This window comes from Urtica dioica, chromosome 4 (genome assembly GCF_054948205.1).
Source record: "Urtica dioica subsp. dioica isolate 48M chromosome 4, U.dioica_male_clone48M_v1_H2, whole genome shotgun sequence".
NCBI lineage: Eukaryota > Viridiplantae > Streptophyta > Magnoliopsida > Rosales > Urticaceae > Urtica > Urtica dioica.
The window spans coordinates 12354513-12371387 of NC_142759.1; the positions used below are offsets into that span (position 1 = coordinate 12354513).

A 16875-nucleotide genomic window follows, 5' to 3' on the forward strand; every position below is an offset into this window, starting at 1 on the left:
TTGACTAGTTTCCTAATAAATATCCAACTATGATTGTTGTCACTAATTCGTAAGTTTCACAGGAACTATGGTACTGTTTCTTTTCTTTTCAATCACAATAGCCTAGTGAGTTTGTGATTTTCCTATGCAACTAAATGATGAATAATTACTGTAATTCAGTTTTAGAGTGTCATCATTTAATTTTTTTTAATAATAATAATAATGGAGTTGTACTAAAAGCTATGAATTAATCACTATACATTCATATTGAATTGCATGTTAAATAAGAGTATTCAAATCCCCAAAAACAATAAGGAGGTCCCCTGCTGAGAAAAAGAGGGGCACCATAGTTGTGGTGGCAGAATAGAATCATGGGCCGCTGAGTAGTGTTTTTTTTTTTTTTTTTTTTTCACATATCCACATATTGCTTTGCTACAGAGTTAGCACAAAAGCGAAGATATCCAGGAAGGAACTGCAAATATCTTCATTTGATATAAACATATACAATTACTGTTTCGTGAATTGATTTGGTTGGAAGTGATTAAGAGAGTTGGGATCAGTGAAACGGAATTGTAGAGAACCGAGGTAATGGAATGGCTTTTCGCAGCCCTCAATTAAGTGTGACAGCTACAGCTGAATGAGCACAAAGCTAATCGCTCCCATGCACACGTCCCTTTCTCTCTCTCTCTCTCTCTCTCTCTCTCAAGTCTCAACACATTCACACACACTGTTTGTAATGTGCATATATACAAATAATAGTGGTTCCCCTCCATACAATTTTCCATCTAGCTCCTACCTTTTTATTAATAAATATATTTATATATGATATTACATGATCTATCTCATCATCATTATCATCTTCTTCTCTTCTCTCGTGGTACATATATTACATCAATTTATAGATGTACATGTGGGTATAGTATATAGTAGACCATACAAGAAAAAGAAAGACTCTCTCATCCCTTATTTTGCCATATCTTTATTATTATCACTTATTGCACAATTGGAAAAAAAAAAAACTTACTCTCTCTCTCTCTCTCTCTCTCTCTCTCTCTCTCTCTCTCTCATATCCTATAGGTCTTCCTCTCACACCCACACACACACACCTGATCTCAGCTCAACAATCAAGGAAAAAAATAAAGGATCATATATATCAGATCCATAGGAGGGTCTAATTTCTTTTTTATTTTTCTTTTCTTTTCCTCGCTTCTTTTATGTGTCCATCACCGAAATCCCACTGATCTGTCAATCCTATCAGTCAAATCAGCCCAAAAACCTAGAGAGAGAAACTAAAGACACGGAGGCGAAAAAAAGAGGGATAATTGAAAAACACACACACACACACAAAAGTCAATCTTTGACAAAAAAAATGTCCACCTCGTCCGCTGCCTTTTCACCGGACCACCTCTCACCCTCCGACCAGCTCTGTTACGTCCATTGCAACTTCTGTGACACTGTCCTCGCTGTGTGTCTCCATCTCTATTTTTATTATCATATCTACAATAATTGATCAATCTTCTTCTTCTTCTTCTTCTTTTGTATATATAATTTTGAAATTATTTGATGTATTTTAGGTCAGCGTTCCCAGTGGAAGCTTGTTCAAGACCGTCACGGTCCGATGTGGTCACTGCACGAACCTTCTGTCGGTCAACATGAGAGGTCTTCTTCTTCCATCCAACGCCAATCAGCTTCATTTCGGACATCCCTTTTTCTCTCCCCAACAATACTTTTTGGTATATACACAGTTTACTGTCTACATATATACTATAATATATCTTAAACTCCTATTAGGGTTTCTAATTTTAGCATTGTGTGTGTGTGTCTCTGTTGCGGCAGGAGGATATGATGATCCGAAGCCCCGGGCCTGGAAATATGGTGATGAATCAGCCAAACCCTAATCATGATTTGATTATGCAAAGCCGCGGAAGATCATCTGTTGAGGAAATCCCTAAACCGCCTGTTGTGAACAGACGTAAGATTTATGATAAGGAACTTTTTGTTTCTTTTAATTTAAAAAAAAAAATCATAACCTCGAGTTTGACAGTTCTCAGGTTCTTGACATTATCACTTCTTCGCTTGGTCGTAATTGGTTGAGGTGAAGAGAAAAGTGGACTTTTTTAGTTAGTCTACTAGTAAATAGGCTTTTCTCATAGGTTTAATAGCCAAGTGCCTCTTCTTGTATATATTGCGGCTGAGAGGACAATTTTTTACATTAAAAAAATAAGGTTTGAAAATGTAGGATCTAGGTTTTCATGGTCAAATCAATACATGGGTCAAAAAGCAAAGACTCTTTCATCATTGTTACTTAATGCATTACATTCTTCTTCCTACTCTTCTTCTTTTTTTCTTTCACGTTTCTCTCTCTGTCTCTCTCTAGTTATTTGATTTCACCAAAAGCGAGTTTTTTTTTTTTTTTTTGGCTCATTTCCATTTTTCATGAAATAATTTCGCTTCTTTAAAACCTTTTAAGATCTCTCAGACGTTTTATGCTTTAATTTTTTTCCTCCATCAAATCGACAAATACAATACTCAAGCCTCTGGATCTGTGAAGTTTTTTTTTTCTTGCCTCACTTTTTGAAATAAAGTTTTCAGACTTAATAATCAAAACAAAACCGACAAATACTATCAAGTGCGAGTATTGTTTTCACTTTTTTCAATCTAGATTTGTGAAACAAACATACAATTTTTTATTCCTTACACCCTTGCACGAGAGGGCTCACAAGTCACAACATACTTTTTTGTTTTGTTTTTGTTGACGAACGATTACGCGAGAGAAGAGATCCAAAAAGCTAACAAGGAAAAAAAATAAAGAAAAAATGTCAGTGAAGCGAGTTTAATGTCTCTTTTTTTTTTAGTGTGTGAAAATGTGTTTTTTGTTCAGCTCCGGAGAAGAGACAGAGAGTACCGTCTGCTTACAACCGATTCATCAAGTAAGTAACCTCAGAATAATGTTTTACTCCTGTTTTAATTTTTTGATTTAGGACTTCAGATAATTTAGACAATTTCCTGTCGATATATGTTCAACCAAAGTACATTTAAACACTGGTTTCATGATTATATTTATATAGCAAAATTTCACATATGACACCCTAGATTATAAAGTAGTATGAGAAATATCGCTTAAATATATTAACCCATATTACAAATATCCATTTGTTGTCTATCTATCACTAAAATTCCTTATGTTTAACTTCTAATTGTTCGCTCATTAACTCAATCTTCTTGGACTTTCTAATGTGAATTTTCCCTATGTTCGTACATATCTATGACTTATCTCGAACATTAATTAGGTGATCTTTAATCAATGTAGCTATTTAATTCATCATAAAAAGACGTATTATAAAACATAGTAGAAAAAATGGGTTATTGTTTGAGTTTTGTGGTAAACTAAAGTACTTAACAACGTTTGGCGCAACGAAGGAGCCTGAATATTTGTCAGGGAGGGGCACAAAAAAAAAGTTTATATATTTATGTAATTAACATAAATTTAATGTTTTATTGTGGGCATGCCAGAATTTTTTTTATGAAAGTTTAATTTAGACTACATAGCATAAAAGACTTGTAAAAATATGTACTATCAGGGATTAATGTACTCCATTTATTACATGTATTTAAAAAAAAAAAAAAAAAAAAGCTATATTGGTTAAAGATTAGCCAATGAGTTTTTTAAGATAAGCTAGATTAAATACAACCAGTATTGTAAATTTGTATAAATATGTCCTCATAAAACTTACTGAAGGCATGAATTAGAAACATGTGATGACAAAGGAATTTTTGTGATAAATTGAAAAGTGATGAGAGATCCGTAATATTGTGTAAAGCAGAGCGCGGGTATTTGTAGTATTATGGTGAAATCGATGGGATGTGTACGGGCCTGGTTAGACGTATAGGTAGGTCAAGCAATTGCATTAGACCTCCACTAAATAACGGTCTAAATCATGTAAAAAATTCTTAAATTTAATATATTTTAGACCCAAAATATATATTTTTTAGGCTCAAATATACTTAATAGTTAAAACATTTAAAAAAAAAGCTTATAAAATTAAATTTACGTTAGCCTCGCAAATTTTAGAACCGGGCCTGGATGTGTGTCCAATATAAATATATCTATTGTTCCACTAGAAACTAATAGAACTGAAAAATAATTAAATTTTGTCAAAATTAGCAAAATGATCAAAAGTTAATAAAATTTGAAATAGTAGGTGTGAGTAAATATGTATCCCGTATATAATTGATGTAGTATAAATCTCTCATCTAACAATGTGTATAATTTTTATGTAGGATAAATATTTTATCTACGGTGTCAAACATTAACTTAAAAACTTGGATATTGTGCTTATAACTAAAACTTTCGCTATTTTCTAGGGTATACTCTCTCTCTCTCTCTCTCTCTCTCTCTCTCTCTCTCTCTCTCTCTCTCTCTCTCTCTCTCTCTCTCTCTCTCTCTCTCTCTCTGTGTGTGTATGTGTGTGTGTGTGTCAATTTTCTCTTACATGTACTAATTTAATGGCTGTTGAAGATGGACACAAACGCTATCTAAATTTTCATGCGTTGTATATTATGTGAAACACACACAAAACAAGCATGCATTTAATAAATTCGTGACAGATGGCCTGATCAGAAAAATAAGTTAATGATTACAAATATTTGCATGCAGGGACGAGATCCAACGTATCAAAGCTGGAAACCCTGACATAACTCACAGAGAGGCCTTTAGTGCCGCTGCAAAGAATGTAAGATCTTTAACTTCCTTTCTTTCACAACTAATATCATCAGAACCTAGGGTTTTCTTTTTCCATATTATACCATATAATTTCTAACCTAGAAGTTATATTAGTAGATTACACTAGCATTTGTGTATATGAAAAGCTTAGTATGATTTATTATGTATGTATAGTACTTCAGCTCTTGACATGCCAAGTTACATATGCGTTTAAAATATATTACCAACCTTAAATTTGAAAGGATAATCTTTGGTAAGTTGATTACGGATTTCATATATACATTTGATATATATATATATATATATATATATATATATATATGGCTGTTTCTTTCAGTGGGCACATTTTCCTCACATCCACCTCGGACTAATGCCTGACCAGCCAACGAAGAAACCTAGCATACGCCAGCAGGTAACTAATCAAATCCTTTATTTAGGATATCAAACTCTGTCGGATATGAAAGTTGAGATTTTAATTTGACTGACTATTATATGGAATTGCTATAAATAATCTGTGCAGGATCCAGACAACATGCTTATGAAAGATGGGTTTTTTAACACTCCTGCTAATGTCGGTGTCTCTCCCTACTAAGTAATCGTGTTTGAGGCTTAATTTTGGAATTCACAGCTACTATATATATATATATATATATATATATATATATACATATATATATATATATATATGTTTTTCACCTTTCACACTAGATATGCGGAACTTTGTACTGATATAAGTTGGCTAGCTTTCTTCGAGAGAACTACTATAACTCTAGTACGTCATGTGCTTTTTATTATAATTTAACAACCGATTTCTGGAGATCAACTGATAAACACACAGTGAGAGATTAGTATATATGCATATAATTAATGCTTAATAGACATTAGTTATAATATGCAACTAATTATTAGCATTCCGAGTGTTAATTAGTTTGCTATCAATCTTACTTAATAAACGTAATATTATAACATTTGTAAGAAATCTAGAGATAAAAACTGTGGGTTACATTAATATCAACTTTTAGTCATCACGTACTTCATTATTTCATTATGTCCTTCAACATTAATATACTAGCATTTGCACATCATGCTTTTAATATAAAGGGAATGACAAAGAACACATTAGCATTTGAGCACTCATTTGGCTTTGTGGGCGAGCCGTGTGGTCCAAGCGGCCGGGCTTTGTGTGTCCATGACCAAGACATAGAAAATTAAAAAAAAAAAAAAAAAAAAAAGTTATAACCAAAATTCGAAGTTTCGCCTAATAATTGGTTATTTCAATGGGTTTATATGAATGTCTTGTCCCCCCAAAAATTTGACCAAAAGATGGACATTTATGACTCGGTGAGATTGTTGTTAGAAGTGTAAGTGTTTTAAATATGTCTTAATTAAGCTTCAAAATTTTGAAACATAGGCAACACTCGAGTAAATAACACACAAAAAACAAGCCAATATCACACTAGATTCCTATAATCAAGGTTTTAAAAGAAATTTGAGGCGTAGGCGTTGAGGCGGTGAAGCACGGAGAAATGCATTAAAAAAACGTAGGCCTCACCCCTAGAAGTTGGGCCGGTTTTTTAATTTTCTAATGGACTTTTTTTTTTTATGTCAAAAAATGCTTACAAGGGCATCAGTGCTCTTCTAAGATAATATTTTATTCAGACATCTACCATAAGCTTCTTTAGAATCCTCAAACGCGCATGACGTTTCACTCTGTTGTCTGTGGGGAAAAAAAAAATCACGCCACAGATCACAGATGGACATATATATATATATATATATATATATATATATATATATATATATATATATATATATATATATATATGGGCTCATTAAATATATATAGCCATATTTTCACTATTAAATTACTATTTAACAATTTTTTAGTAAATATTTGATAAATAACCACAATAATTTCTATTTATACATATTTGTGGTCTAGTGCTCTCTATCTGAAATCCATGGATTTTAGCAAACACCGAAACATATATCGCAGAGCAACTTAGAGTGAGCTGCAGAGTGCCCCGATAATGATACCTTGGTGATCGCCGGTCACACCATCCAGCGCCCCCCCGCTCCAGCTTGCGGAACAACCACATCGACATTAATATGTTTCAGGTAGATGATCGACGTTTGGAGGGGAGACCGTATAGAAAAAAATGAATATATAAATAGAAACTAGTGACACTAATATCACATAATATGTAAATCATTCGAACTGCCTTAAAGCGCTCTATGTATTATGAGAATAATTAATTTCCCATTTTATTTCAAGAAAACTCATTTTTCAAGTTTTTATAGTTTTGTGTAACTTATTATTTTAGTGTACAACTATATTTACTTTTTTCTTATTTCCACTTTCATTTAAAATAAAGGAAAAATCAAAGGTTAAATAAATAATTAATTGATTAATTAAGCCACAAAAATTTGGAGATTCGCTAAATAATCAAACTTTTGTAAATGTTAAGTAAATAGTCATTATGATGAAGTGACATTGTTTGGACGTTTTTAGCATTCTATTTACAATTATTAACGAATATTTACAACTTACAACTATTAATGTCTTTTTTGTTTTGTTAATAAAATCTCGTGGTTATTTACCTAAAATTTACCAAATGTTGTCTATATAACAAAACTCGAGTTTTCATATGGCTATATATCTAAAGAGTCCTTATATAAATGAGAAATTTATGAAAATATTTGAAAATTCCAAGTATTTAGATAATTACCATCTTAAGCGAGGTATCTGTCAAATTTTCCATCCGGTTTTGCTTTCTTTCCCAAAATTTAGGAACCCTAGAATTTTCACTTCGTCAAAGGTGGATTAAAAAATTAAATAAACAGTGGGTTTAAGTGTAACATTTTAAAATAATGGTTGCTTTTTATTTCTTACTGTTAAGACTAAGATCAGCATGTCGTTTTATAGTAATCTTAGTCGTTTTACTGTTTGTAGTTGTTTACGTGTATTGTACAGCAAACCTATATAAGGTTTCCGCCGCTGTAATTTGTTTCTAAGATCGAATACATTTTCAATTTAGCCAAATAAATCTTCTCTCTTACTCTCTTTCTCTCTCTTACCTAAACATTTACGAAAAATAATATTTTAGAATTATTAAAGATTATTTATCTTATAAATAATACGGTATATAAAATTAAATAAAGTACAAAACATAAAAAAAAAATTAAAAATTGTAAACATAAAAAATTATTGATTACAATTTTAAAAACACTATTATGCAATAAAAACATATAGACACTACTCTTGTGATTAATTTCAGACAAACTACTATCAAATGTAATTTGCACTAGTGTATAGGGATCACAATTTTACCCATGTACCCATGTACCCGCAAAACCCTATTCGTTATGGGTAAGGTCTTACTCGAATAAATGAGTAATGGTAAGGCACGGGAATTACCCATTAAAAATTATATGGGTATGGATAGGATATGGTTTTTAAGTACCCTATACAGGACCCTACTTATACCCTACCCGTTTGAAATTATTACTATATTTATAAAATTCTAAGCAAATTTTAGTGTATATATCTATTAATTGAATTATTTTTTAGAGTTTTTATTTTTATCAATAAATCTAAGGATTTTTTTTTTGTATGAACTAGCCATTTCAAACTTAGTGTTTAGCCAAATAGCCAAATTTCATAAGTTAGTAAATTTAAGTCACTTATAATAAGATAGTACTAATATACCCTTAATTATTTTAAAAATAATTAATCTAAGTTTCCAAAATTTTAATCTACTGCACTTTTTGTATTAATCCATCATTCGATAAACCAGAAGACAAAAAAGAAGAAGAAGATGTCAAAAAATTTAACCCTGCTTTCAAAATATTTAATCTACTCTTCGATAAACCAGAAGAAGAAGAAGAAGAAGTCAAAATATTTAATCCTGCTTTCAAAAATTTTAATCCACTGTTCGATAATAAAAACACTCAAAACCAAAAACGGAAGAAGAAGAAGAAGAAAAAGAAGAAGATGAAGAAGAAGAAGAAAATGTGTGTCAAAATATTTAATCATGCTTTCAAAAAATTTAATCCACTGTTCGATAATAAAAATCCTAAACACCGAAAACAGAAGAAGAAGAAGAAGAAGAAGAAGAAGAAGAAGAAGAAGAAGAAGAAGAAGAAGACAGTGATGGCGGTGGCGGTGGTGATGCTGATCGATGACGACATTGAGCGCGACTACGGCCTCGAGAGGAACAAAGCCTCCTGAAACTCGTCATCGGGAAGCTTTGCGACAGAGCCTTCCCGAGGTGCCGAGAAGATGGTGAAGAGTCTTGCCTCATCTTCCCCAACGAGCATATATGCTTCGTCTTCATCCGGAGCAGGTACGCTACCAGGCCAAGAGGCTCGCCAGAGAGATGCGAACGCTTGAAATTGAGGGCGATTTACGGTACAGATTTGACAGAGATGACGATGGCGATCGACGAAGATGAGGATTGCGATGAGCGTAGATGAGGACGACAATGGCAAAGACGAGAACGCCGATCGATCACTCGGGTGAATCGAACTAGGTTTTGGCGATCGAGATTTCTTTTAGGGTTTTTTTGTCGATGCATAGTTTGTGTATTTTGGTTTGATGTCATATTGTTTGGGTCTAAGACTATTTTTTGGGTTTTTTTTTTAGATTTGGGCTATTTTGCCTCAACTTTGAAAAGTTTGGCTATTTTGCCAAATATAAACCTAAGAAGAGTTAGATAACCGCATCGCCCTAAATCTAATATCATATGGGTAAAAGAATACTAATGGGTTACTCACTATCCTCACTACTACAAATTTGGTTTTATGATGCGCATGACTATCAGGTGCGACTAGTCGCACCTAATTGTCGCATCTAAATGACTTTCGGGTGCGACTAGTCGCACCCGATTAGCACCCAGAAGTCCAAAAAATTTCGCTGATATTTTGAGTATCAGGTGCGATTAGTCGCACCTGATAGTGAAAGAAACTTTTAGGTGCGACAGAGTCGCACCTGATTGTTTTAAATTTTAAGCGGGCCAATTCTCCCCCTTCTTTTTTCATTCAGTTATGACGTGGCTTCCGAAATTAATTAATTTTTTTAATATTAATCAGATGCGACTAGTCGCACCCGATAACTTATCAGGTGCGACTAGTCGCACCGGAAAGAACCATCAGATGCGACAAAGTCGCACCTGTAATTTAGGTTTTTGTATAAACCCGACTCTTCTGCACTTCGTCTTCCCCACTTCGCCGACAATTTTTTTTTAAAAAAAAGCTCTCTTTCTATGCCTCACTGAGCCACGAGCCCCTCCGACCACAGCTCCGGCTCAGCACCGGTATTTCTCTCTCTCTCTTGGCCTCGAGCCCCTCCGACCACTCTCACTCTCACTCTCCAGCTCTCTCTCTGCCTCACTCTTGGCCTCGAGCCCCTCAGCACCTGTATTTCTCCGGCTCACTCTCACTCTCCGGCTCGTTCTCTGCCTCACTCTCACTCTCTCTGTCAGGTCCGGTATTTCTCCGGCTCACTCTCACTCTCCGGCTCTCTCTCTGCCTCACTCTCACTCTCTCCGTCAGGCTCTCTCTATGCCTCACTCTCACCGAGCTTCCGACCGCCGCGCGCTCAGCCTCGACACCTCGGCGTCTCTGCCCCAACAGCCCTGCTGCCTCGACGCGTGCTCAGCCTCGGCGTCGCTGCAATCCCGGTAAGCTCTCTCTCTCTCTCTCTCTCTCTCTCTCTCTCTCTCTCTCTCTCTCTCTCTCTCTCTCTCTGACTGAACCGAGAACCGAGAGCAGGGCTGCTGTTGTCCCGAGCTGTCCTCGACGAGTCTGCTGTCATCCCCGGCCCTGCTGTCGTCCCCTGTCCTCGACGAGTCCCTACCTCGTCCCCTGTCCTTGAAGAGTCTCTCTCCCTGCTGCACCGAACCGTCGCTGCCTCGATCCCTCCTCCGCCGTTTCACCGAGCCGTTTCACCGCCGCGCGCTCAGCCCTGTTGTCCCGAGCTATCCAAGTAAGTCTAGCTTTTTTTAAAAAAAATATATATTTTTTTGTTATATAAGATGGCTAGTTTAGTTAATTAGGTTAGTTGATATAAAATGTTAGTTAGTTAATTAGTATGTAAATGTTAGTTAATTAAATAGATATGTTAGTAACTAATTATTTAGAATGTTAAGTGTTAGTATGTAAATGTAAATGTTAGTTAATATAATTGTAGTTAATCATTGTAAATTGTAATTACATAGTTAGTAATATGTTTAGGTTCTTTAATTTAATTTTGATTAGTATGTTAATTGTAATTGTAAAGAAATTGTAATTAATTACAATGTTTAGTAATGTGTTTAGGTTAGTGTTTAGTTTAAATTTTTTTGTTTTAATTAGTTTTGATTTATTGTAATTTATCAATTAGGAATTTTAATTAGTCGAATAATTACATGAATAGGTTGTTTAGTTTAAAATTATTTAATGAAATTAAAATTGTAATTGAAACATGCTACTTTGAAATTGATTAGTAATTGTAATTGATAATGTCATCACATGTTTAATAATTTGATTAGTTTAGGTTAAACTAAGTTTTATTTGTGTTTTGTGACATGTTTTGATGTTTTGTGACATGTTTAGTATAAAATGAAGTTTAGGTTAAAATTAAGTTAATGAATTTGAGATTAGTTTTAGTTGATTTAACATGAAATGAAATTGTTAGTTTAAATAAGAAAAGTAGTTTGTGAAATGTTTTGATAGTTTGTGATATTTTGTTTATTTGGCTTTTTCATTTATAAAATGTTGTGACCGAACCACGGAGGTTCGGTTTAGGGCCGAGCTAATTTGTAGGATAGTTATGGATGGTTTGTATATGTTTTTAAATAATTTTGCAGGTTTTTGGTTTGTCTGTATAATAGGGGAAACTCTGCCGAAATTTCGGTAGAGTTTCGAATCAATTAGTCTAAAAACTCTCAACTTATTCAATCCGACTTCAAAATAACATACAATTCATAATCTCTCTTTCATTTTGTTCTCCGTCATCCTTTATCAATAATTCTTCACAACTTTCATTTTTCGCTCTCATTCAGCGAAATGTCCAATCCAAGTAGAGATTGGATCACGGAGAATAATCGGGTGACATTGCAGTACAAAACCGGTGTTAACGAGTTTATTCCCGCTGCAAGAAGATTCCTTAACGAAAATGGAAAATATCGGTGTCCTTGCAAACCTTGCAACAATGTGAGATGACACGACGTCGGGGTTGTCAGGAATCATTTGCTGAACAAGGGGTTTACCCCAGGCTTCACAAAATGGTATCATCACGGCGAGCTCGAGCGTGTCGTCCTTCCTCATGAAGAAGATTCCATCGGAGGAACAGATCAGAGAGGAATAGGAGGATTGCACGGTGCTGTGGAGGATATCAGGGATCACGAGGATTTCGACGATGCTACGGAGCCGACCCAGAGCGAGGTGCGTGCAGAGGAGCAAGTGGAAGACCTCTTCGCCGAGTTGGAAGCAGAATTGTACCCTGGATGCAAAGAGTTTTCTTCTTTGTCCTTCTTGGTTTCGTTGATGCACCTCAAAGTCACGAACCATTAGACGAACAAGTCGTTCACAGAACTCTTGCAGCTCTTGAAAAAGTCTCATCCACCTGGTAATCGAATTCCGGAGAAGCATTACGAGGCAAAGGCGAAGCTGAAGCATTTTGGCATGGTATACGAGATGATCGATGCGTGTATTAACGACTGTGTCCTATTTCGAAAAGATCTCGCGGAAGTCGACGTGTGCCCAGTATGCAACGAGAGCAGATGGAAGCCAACTGGGAAAATGATACCGCAAAAGATTTTGCGATATTTTCCCCTGAAAGATCGATTGAAGCGGTTATACGCGTCTCGACACACGTTGCTTCTGATGCAGTGGCACGAAAGAGATCGCGTCAGGGAAGTTGGTGTTCTACGACATCCTGCGGATGGTACGACGTGGAAAAACCTGGACGAGAGATACCCAGGCTTTGCTGCAGAGCCTCGAAACGTGCGGCTTGGACTAGCTGCGGATGGATTCAATCCGTTCGGAGAAATGATTTTATCGTACAGCATGTGGCCTGTGGTACTAACTGCGTACAACTTGCCGCCTTGGTTGTGCATGAAGAAAGAGTACTTGATGCTGACGTTTTTGATCCCGGGGCCTCACTCACCAGGAAAGGACATGGAAGTGTTCTTGCAGCCAATTGTCGAAGAGCTGAAAGAACTGTGGGAGACCGGATTCCGCGTTCGAGATGGCGCCAACGATGAAGTGTTTCGATTGCGTGCCGCGCTACTCTGGACGATTAACGATTTTTCAGCTCGATCCTATTTATCGGGATGGAGTGGCCAAGGGTATCTCGCTTGCCCGACGTGCAACCTTGACACGCCGTCTTTGAAAGTCAGAAACATGATCGTCTACTACGACCATCGTCGATTCTTGCGTACGCGTCACCGATTGAGAAAAAGCACCGATCACTACAAGGATCGCCACGAGAAACGCAGTAAACCCGAGAAGTTGACTCCGCAAGACATACTCGCTCAGTTGGCTAGTGTGTCTTGCACGACAACTGGAAAACATGCTGGCTCCGTGGGCAGAAAACGAAAGCGAGCCGAGTGCGAACTAAATTGGGCCAAGAAAAGCATCTTTTACGAGTTGCCGTACTGGTCAGATTTGGAGTTGAAGCATAACATGGACTTCATGCACATAGAGAAGAACGTGTGCGAGAATCTTCTCGGAACCTTGCTCAGCTTAGAAAAGAAGAACTACGACACAGATAAGGCGAGGTTTGATTTGATGGACTTGGGCATCAAGACCGCTCTCCACTTGAAAAAACAAGGGGATTCGTGGTACAAACCGCGAGCATCGTACACCTTAACCCTTGATCAGAGGCAGCGATTTACCGAGTTCCTCCAATCTGTCAAATTCCCAGATGGGGTCGCTGGGAATTTGAAGAAAAATGTGACTGCTGATGGAAAGCTCACAGGTTTGAAGTCGCACGAGGAAGATCTGGCGGAAGAGGAGGCCGTGCATTCCAGAATTGGAAGACTTCGAGTGAAAAAGGGAAACAAAAAGAATAGATTGTAATTTTTTTAATTTATTGAACGTAAATTATCAAATTTTATGAATTTAATATTAGAATTTCTATTAAATTATTTATATAATTATTCTAATTAATATTATTCAAATTATTTATTTAATTTAACAAAAAAATTATTTAATTAATTTTTAAATAATTTTTTAAATTATAATTTTTAAATAATTAATAGGCTGATTCTATTAGAATCAGCATTTTAAAAAAAAAAAACTACAGGCAATCAGATGCGACTTGTCGCATCTGATACCTTCGCGGGAAAAGTATCAGATGCGACTAGTCGCATCTGATTGTACTGTAACCCGCCAAAATATTAAGCGGGGAATTACTATCAGACGCGACTAGTCGCATCTGATCCTTTTCCCGCGAAGGTATCAGATGCGACTAGTCTAGTCGCATCTGATACTATAATTCTCGCTTTAATATCTTATTTTGGAGGATATTTAGGTGCGACGTTTGGTGCGAGAAGTCGCACCTAAAATGTCGCACCTGATAGTGACGACTTTCAGGTGCGACAAGTCGCACCTAAAATCATCAGGTGCGGACTTTCAGATGCGACTTTGTCGCATCTAAAGTCGCACCTGATGATACTTTCAGGTGCGACATTGGTGCTTTCAGGTGCGACTTTTGTCGCACCTGATGCTATCAATTTTACTAGTGCCTCTAGGGGTTTATCCAGATCCAGACCTATTAAAAATAAATGAGTACCAATAATGTAGAGAAATTTGCATCAAAGTCACAAACTCGGCTCCAAATTGCAAATGAGTCACGACGAAAAAAGGTGTTGCATAGATGTCACTTTGATTAAAAAAATAGGAAAAAATACCCTTACGCAGATTTCAAAGTAGACTCACAGTCAAATATTTCGAAAAAAGGTAGACTCACAGAAGAAATTACAAAGAGTAGACTCGCAGTCAAATATTTCGAAAAAAAATAGACTCATAGAACAAATTACAAAAAAGTAGACTCGCAGTCAAATATTTCAAAAAAAAAAGTAGACTCCTTCACAAATACAAATACATCAACACAGATTCCTTCACGATCTGGCTCCCGAGCCTCGCCATCGACCACAGCCCGACGGCCTCGCGTTATCGTCGCCGTCGCCGATGGTCTCCGCTGAAACCAGGCTCTTCCTCGCCGACGACGCCGATCGGAGAATCCTCTTCTCTAAACTCTCGATTCATTCTCGATCTGCCTCCCGAGCCTCGCCGTCGACCACAGTCCCGACGGCCTCGCGTTCTCGTCGCCGTCACTGGTGGTCTCCGTCGGAACTAGCCTCTTCCTCGTCGACGACGACGATCGGAGAATCCTCTTCTCCAAACTCCCGATTCCTTCTCGATCTGCCTCCCGAGCCTCGCCGTCGACCACAGCCCCGACGGCCTCGCGTTCTCGTCGCCGTCGCCGGTGGTCTCCGCCGGAACCAGCCTCTTCCTCGCCGACGACGACGATCGGAGAATCCTCTTCTCCAAACTCCTGATTCCTTCTCGGTCTGCCTCCCGAACCTCGCCGTCGACCACAGCCCCGACGCCCTCGCGTTCTCGTCGCTGTCGCCGGTGGGCGGCCGCGTTCTCGTCGCTGTCGCCGGTGGTCTCCGCCGGAACCAGCCTTTTCTTTGCGGCGGCGGAGGAAGATGAGGAAGGGGAGAGAGAGTTGGCGAGCTTCTTCTTGTCGGATCTGATCGGGGAGTTTGAGAGATATTGATTTTATCATAAGAGGGTAATTTAGACTTTCTATAAGTGACACAAATGCAAATAAGTGATACGGATGCAATTTTAGCAAATAAGTGACACAAATGCAAGGAATGGCTGAAATTGTGACTTCAACCGCAAATGCCACAATAATGTATGATTTTAAAATAATTTTGTGGATATGTTATGGTTTTGACCCAATTTCATGGGTATGTTGAGAGCTTGTTATGTTCTGAGCCCATTTTGGCAGAAAATGAAAAATATCCAATTTTATCCAAGAAACCAAACGTTACTTCGGTTTTTAATACCCACCACCATCCTGTAGTGTTAGTTCCTATGTAAACCATAACATCATAGCATATCGTATCCTTCGAAAGAATAGTTATGATAAGACCTTTATTTAAAACTGAGCAATATGCCAATCAAGGAAGGAGAAAATGAAAATTCATTGCATTGTATCTTATTTGTGCTGTGGGAAAGAATATTTTAAGGAATATGGAAACATATAACTCAATAGAGATTTCATTACAAATACAGTAAGAGTATTTAAAAAAAAAATAAAAAATTCTTTCAAATTTTCACTCTTAATATATAAATGTTTTTTTTTTAAATGGCCATAAATTTTGACAAGATTCTCTTCTTTTCCTAAAAAAAAAAAAAAACACTCATATCTTATCATTTAGTGGTAAAGTTATTGCAACATTATCATAAAGTAATCATAACTTTGTCTTTTTATTTTTATATAAAAAAATGTTCAATTTTCTAATAGATGTCCATCCCCCTTTTGGGTCTACCAACATATATGTTAAATAAATAAATAAAATTCTTACGTTTATATGTTTATTGAAAACTTGCATTAACTAAAGCGTTAGGAAGGTGATCTCTCGGTAGCAAACAAAAGGTTAGAGCCAGACTCGCTGTCACTACCATTTAATCTTATGCAGTGGGCTATTAAACGACAAAGTGGAGATTCTATATGATCACTATGTACACTATATTTCCAGGGAAATAAGGGGTTAGAAAGTCAAAACCTCAATAAGCTAGGAACATAAAAATTGAAAGAGTTGGACCCAATGGTGACAAGTTTAGTAGCATTATTTAAAAGTTATAATATAAAAAAGGACTAAGAATCAATCAAGAGAGGCAGAGACTCTTTAACAGGGAATCAAACTGCTTGAGCTAACAACATAAAATAAAGATGACAAAGCATATATCTTTGATAAACAGAACAAAATTCGTATTATTGTTACACCACTGAGATAGAGAACCGCTAATATATCGTTGTCTCGTGTTCAGAAACATTCAGCAAACGAATCCAAGTAATATCGTTGTTGACCACAAAGAGATTATACAATCAAACCACCGAGGTTTAATAGAAAAATGGCAAGCTTCAAGCTGTATCCTTTGAGCAAATG

The 16875-nt window shown here is 36.5% G+C and overlaps 1 protein-coding gene across 1 annotated transcript; it reads left to right on the top strand.

Moving 5' to 3' along the window:
* The first annotated feature begins 910 nt into the window (after window positions 1-910).
* AFO (Plant-specific transcription factor YABBY family protein) lies at window positions 911-5511 on the top strand. Its single transcript, XM_089611594.1, has 7 exons — window positions 911-1444; window positions 1554-1712; window positions 1816-1951; window positions 2861-2909; window positions 4637-4712; window positions 5040-5114; window positions 5223-5511. Exons 1-7 carry the CDS (start codon window positions 1349-1351, stop codon window positions 5292-5294), a joined length of 663 nt encoding a protein of 220 aa, XP_089467720.1. The 5' UTR covers window positions 911-1348; the 3' UTR covers window positions 5295-5511.
* Window positions 5512-16875: the final 11364 nt, after the last annotated feature.

What these genes read in the sequence shown, in the direction of transcription:
- AFO (XM_089611594.1), top strand. Translation starts at nt 1,349, where the DNA reads ATGTCCACCTCGTCCGCTGCCTTTTCACCGGACCACCTCTCACCCTCC. An exon ending in CTCCCCAACAATACTTTTTG is followed by an intron (nt 1,713 to 1,815) that starts GTATATACACAG and finishes CTGTTGCGGCAG; the next exon opens with GAGGATATGATGATCCGAAG. An exon ending in TTAGTGCCGCTGCAAAGAAT is followed by an intron (nt 4,713 to 5,039) that starts GTAAGATCTTTA and finishes TGTTTCTTTCAG; the next exon opens with TGGGCACATTTTCCTCACAT.